Genomic DNA, 4,524 nt, shown 5'->3' with positions numbered 1-4,524 from the left:
CTGAACCTCTCTGTGACGGGCCTGGATGCCCGCGTCCACCGCGTGTCCCTCATCCTTGCGTCCCACAGCCACGCCAACAGCTGTGCCAACCCCATCCTTTATGGCTTCCTCTCTGACAGTTTCCTCAGGTCCTTCCAGGGGGTTCTCTGCCTGTGCTGCTGTCTCCTGGATGCCTCTGGTGGTGCAGAGCAAGAGCCACTGAACTACTGTGCCACCGCCCTCAAGAGCAGAGGGGGCGCAGGAGCCGCATGCCCCCCACTCCCCTGCCAGCAGGAGCCCAGGCAACCAGAGCCCAGCCGCAAGCAGGTCCCCCTCACCAGGAGCACCACCTTCTGAGATGCCCTCACCACCCACCCAGCGTGGCCACCTCCAAGGGATCTGCACCACCCTACAGCCCAGCAGACTGCCCGTGCTGGATGCTTCCCTGAGAACCACCACCTTCCTCCATAGGCACCTACTTCCCGCAGTCTTCGTGCACCCCCAAGAGCACCAGAGCCCCTCAGGCTTCTCCTCTCCCCAGGATGCTGGCTTTCAGAAGGATGCTTCCATGGGGGTAGGACCCTCTGAGACCTTATCTAGGATGTGAATCATTCCTGAAGCTCTGGCTGTTTTTTGAAGGGGCGGGGGGAGAGGGGAGGATGCCAGGGAGCAGTGGCCACCTGCATGTGACTTGTTACAGCAGCTCTGCCTGGGAGAGGACTGTCCGGAGGGTGGAGGGACCCGGCACCCCTGCTCTGCACAGACTCTCTCTCTGCCTGTGGTGTGGACGCAGCGTGTTTGGAAAGAGGGGGAGGAAGGGAGATGCCTCCCAGTGCTTTCCCTTTGCTGCTGTTCCGGGGCCCTTGTGCAGAGAGATTTGTGTGTGACAGCCTGGGGCCCAGACTCTGTCACCCCCTGACCACCCCCCGGCCCAGTGCCTGCTTGCAATCACAGGTGTCACCCTGGTTGTCCTGGGACGGTAGCAGGCTTTTTGTGAGTAGAAAAGGTTTAGAGAGACCTGGAGTGGGCTTTATTACAAGGCATGAAACCAGGTCCATAATAAAGAAGCGGAGAGGATAAATCTCATCTAGCTCCAATGATGGGATTTCTTGCCCCCTCCCTCTGGGTGGGAGGGGAGCAAGGTAAGGCGAAAGAAGACTAGAGAAGACAGATGGAAATCAGCCTGGATTTTGAATGGAGGAAGCGGCTCTATCACTGCTATTAAAAAAAAGTCGATATTCAGGAAAACATCAGCCAGATGTAGATAATAAACAAATGTAGGCTGAACACAGTAAAAGGCCATAATTTTTTGCCTGATGTTCACGCAAGGATAAATTATCTTTCCCCAAAGGACAAAACTGGCCTAAGAGGAGCTTTGATCCTGCTTTCTGCCAAAAGTGGAGGCGGGGGCTGCGGAGATGCGGGTAGGGCTTCTGTGGGAGGCTGGACGGCAAGCGGGCTGTTCTGTGTGCAGGGAGCGCCACGGGGGCCCCAGCTCAGCTCAGCCAAGGACACTCCTGGCTTTGGCTCGGGAGTCCTGACAGTGAGAGGAAGATACTGGGGCGGGCGGGGAGCAGGGCCTCTGAGGAGAGGCCCCTCCACTCACCCGAGGGTCAGGCTTGTGGAGATCACGGCTTCCTGGCAGGGAGGCTTCAAGAGAAAACGTCCCGGACCTGACCTGGTCCGGGACCTGCCAGACTCATGTCTCCTCTGGCAGCCTGCAGGCTCCAAGGTGGGCACAGGGGGCTGCTGGGGAGCTAAAGAAGGCTGAGGCAGGGCCCAGAGTGTCGGGCAAGGCCAGAGGGGATGCCCCGCTTCCACCATGGGCCAGGGCTCCTCCCTGAGAGCCGGGGCAAAGGGAACAAGGCCCTTCCCTGAAGCGATCTGGCCAAAGCCAGGCTTCAGGGATGTGAGCAGATCCCTGATGTTCCAGGAACGGGCAGGAGAGCCAAGTTCGGGTCCTGCATCCAGTGTCATGTGACCCGGCAAGGGACTGAACCCAGGTCCTTAGAGTTCTGCCTCTAAAATCAGGAGGCCCTTCCCCAGCCAGCACGTGGTGACTCTTAGAGGACTAACCTGATGGTTTTGTCCACGTGGCTGTAGATGCCAGGTTCTCCCTTCATGAATGAAAAAAGAAACAGCCTTACCATTGGGCACTTACTCCTGCACGTGACTAGCCAGCCCAGTGACCTGGAAGCAGTGATCAGTGGTGATCAGTGTGTTGTGTAGGCTGGGGACGAGGTGGATATGCAGATGTTCCGGGTCTGCACTGGGTGGTCCCCATCTGTCTCAGAGAGAAAATGTGTAGCCAAGTCTGCACTACAGACTGGAGACATGGCTGTGGATTGGAAACTCCTAACTAAGACACGGAGCCCCTTGAACCCACATGCACACTTACACATGCGCACACAAACACATGCACGCAGACATGGCCAGACCACCCCCGCCCTGGCAGTACACACTAGAGTTACCCTGGGCATCTGGCGGCAGTCGGTGCTGGGCCTCGTGTAACTGTAACCTCTTGACACCCTTTGAAAGTGAACTGTTTCTTTGCTCCCCAGTGCCTGGCGGTGCCTGGCAGGGCGGCTACTTGATAGATGCGGTTGAACTGACCTGTGTGAACCATGCAGGCTGATGGCAGCGAGGTGAGGGGTTCACAGCACAGGCAGTGGTCTGAATGCGCTGCCGGGCCTCTGCCACGGCCTGGGTGGGGCCTGGGGTCCTCTCTTGGATTGCCCACAGTGACTCACACTGGGCACACTCTCTGACGGGCAAGACGGGGCACCGACCCAGAGTCTTGGCAACACTCATGCTCTGCTGAGTACTTAAAAATGCAACCTTTTCAACTTAGTTGGTGATGGTTGAAGGCAAGGCAGCCTCAGGGGATGGAAAGAAAAGTCCCTGGGAGGCGGGGGAACTCCGCGCCAGCCAGCCCCGTGGGGAGTGGTGTAACCTCGCTGAGCCTCAGTTTCCTGAAACACCTGAAACACGCACAAAGGGAGACTGTGAGTTTCGAGTTCTTTCCAGCTGTGGCTCTCTTTTATCAGGAACGCTGGAGCAAGGTGCTGCGGTGGTGGGAGGGGATGACAGCATTCTTCTGTGCAGACTGCTCTCTCCATAACCTGTAAAAAATGAGCACTGACAGTGCCTTTGACCTTGGAGTCATAAATCATGTGGTGGAACTAGGAGAGTCTTGCTGGCCGTCCTCTTTTTCAGCTGCAGGACCTTCTCGACTCCTGGGGCTTAACAAGTCTGTAGCTGCAAAACATGCCGATCATTTGTCGGGGATGCGCTAGAGGCGAGGTACTGCCAGCTGTAGCAACGGGGGCCTTTGTAACGGCTGCATAAAACCCTCCCTCGAGGTCTGAAGACACTTGCACATTTTGCTGGCCTGGGGCATCAGCTGTGCAGACACCCTTTGACCTCATTGCTGCTCCATTTACCGAGACAGCTTTTGGCTGCATCAGGAATGGTAATAAACAGCATCCTTAAAGAAACCAGAAGGGTAGGGAAAAATAACATAATTTGTGAGAAATTTAAGAAAAATGTACATATTGACTTATTTTTCTCTTTCACAATTCATTCTACCTGATGGGATGGCTAGCTGCATTTTTAACTTGGCTGTGATATTTGATTTAATATAGTAATTTTATAAGGAAATAAATTTTTTTTTTTTTTTTTTTTTGAGTTGAAATCCACTGTATTTCAAGCATACAGCTGTTGTTTTTTTGTTTGTGACTATAAAAAACAAATAGCTCGACACACTAACCAAAAAGGAAATAAGACTTCTGCGTTTCTAACCAATGCAAGAATACCAGTTTCCACCGTATCCTTCCTTGATCATCAGGCAGGAATGAAAACATCTTTATCCAGGTAGAAACAGCCTCCAGGTACCCTCCACCAGTGAGCTGGCTTTACCTTTCAAAATTGCCTTTAATGTACTGTTCAGTGACCAGCCAGGTGTTTAATTTTTCCAGACAATCAGGAAGATGGTATTTGCACGTGACAGGTGGTCACTCATCGGAGTTCTTGCCAAGTTTGTCAGCACTATGTTTTCTGCAAACGTGAATGCAATTTGCACATTTATCTTTACATTCTTGGCTTCACTTCACCATAAAAACATCCTACCTAGCACGCCTTAGGTGCCAACGCTGATATCAAAGGGAAAAACAACAAGAGAGGTCTGTGTTGGCTGCGCTACCTTGGAAGTCGAACTTGGCAGCCTGAGCAGTGGCTGGGGAAATTCCTGCAAATGTGCACACCGAAGGTCTTCTCCGTCAGGCGGTCCGCCGAGAGGCATCCCCATCCCGCGCCCTCCCTCTTCTTAAGGAGATGATGGAATAACCTCAGATTCCTTCAGCACAAATGTCAGAATCCGGAGACCTGTCCTGTTGCACCCGGTCAGTGGGCACCACACCCCGAGGCCCTGCTCTGGGGAGGCGAGTACAGGGGGCAGGGGAAGGGGGCAGAGGCATACAGACTGCGCACCCCCTGCCGCTTCTGTCAGGGCAGGGCGGGGCTGGGGCCTCCGTGGACAGCGCTCTG

At 54.3% G+C, this 4,524-nt stretch overlaps 1 protein-coding gene across 1 annotated transcript in view; it reads left to right on the top strand.

Moving 5' to 3' along the window:
- The window catches only part of SSTR4 (somatostatin receptor 4), a 1,338-nt gene extending 1,002 nt beyond the window's left edge, over nucleotides 1-336 (top strand). The window contains 1 exon segment of the mRNA XM_007457687.1: nucleotides 1-336. This exon segment is cut by the window's left edge and continues 6 nt beyond it. Coding sequence (XP_007457749.1) covers nucleotides 1-336 — 336 coding nt within the window.
- Nucleotides 337-4,524: the final 4,188 nt, after the last annotated feature.

This window comes from Lipotes vexillifer, unplaced genomic scaffold (genome assembly GCF_000442215.2).
Source record: "Lipotes vexillifer unplaced genomic scaffold, Lipotes_vexillifer_v1.1 scaffold2532, whole genome shotgun sequence".
NCBI classification, from domain to species: domain Eukaryota; kingdom Metazoa; phylum Chordata; class Mammalia; order Artiodactyla; family Lipotidae; genus Lipotes; species Lipotes vexillifer.
This window is presented reverse-complemented; position numbering and strand designations above follow the sequence as displayed.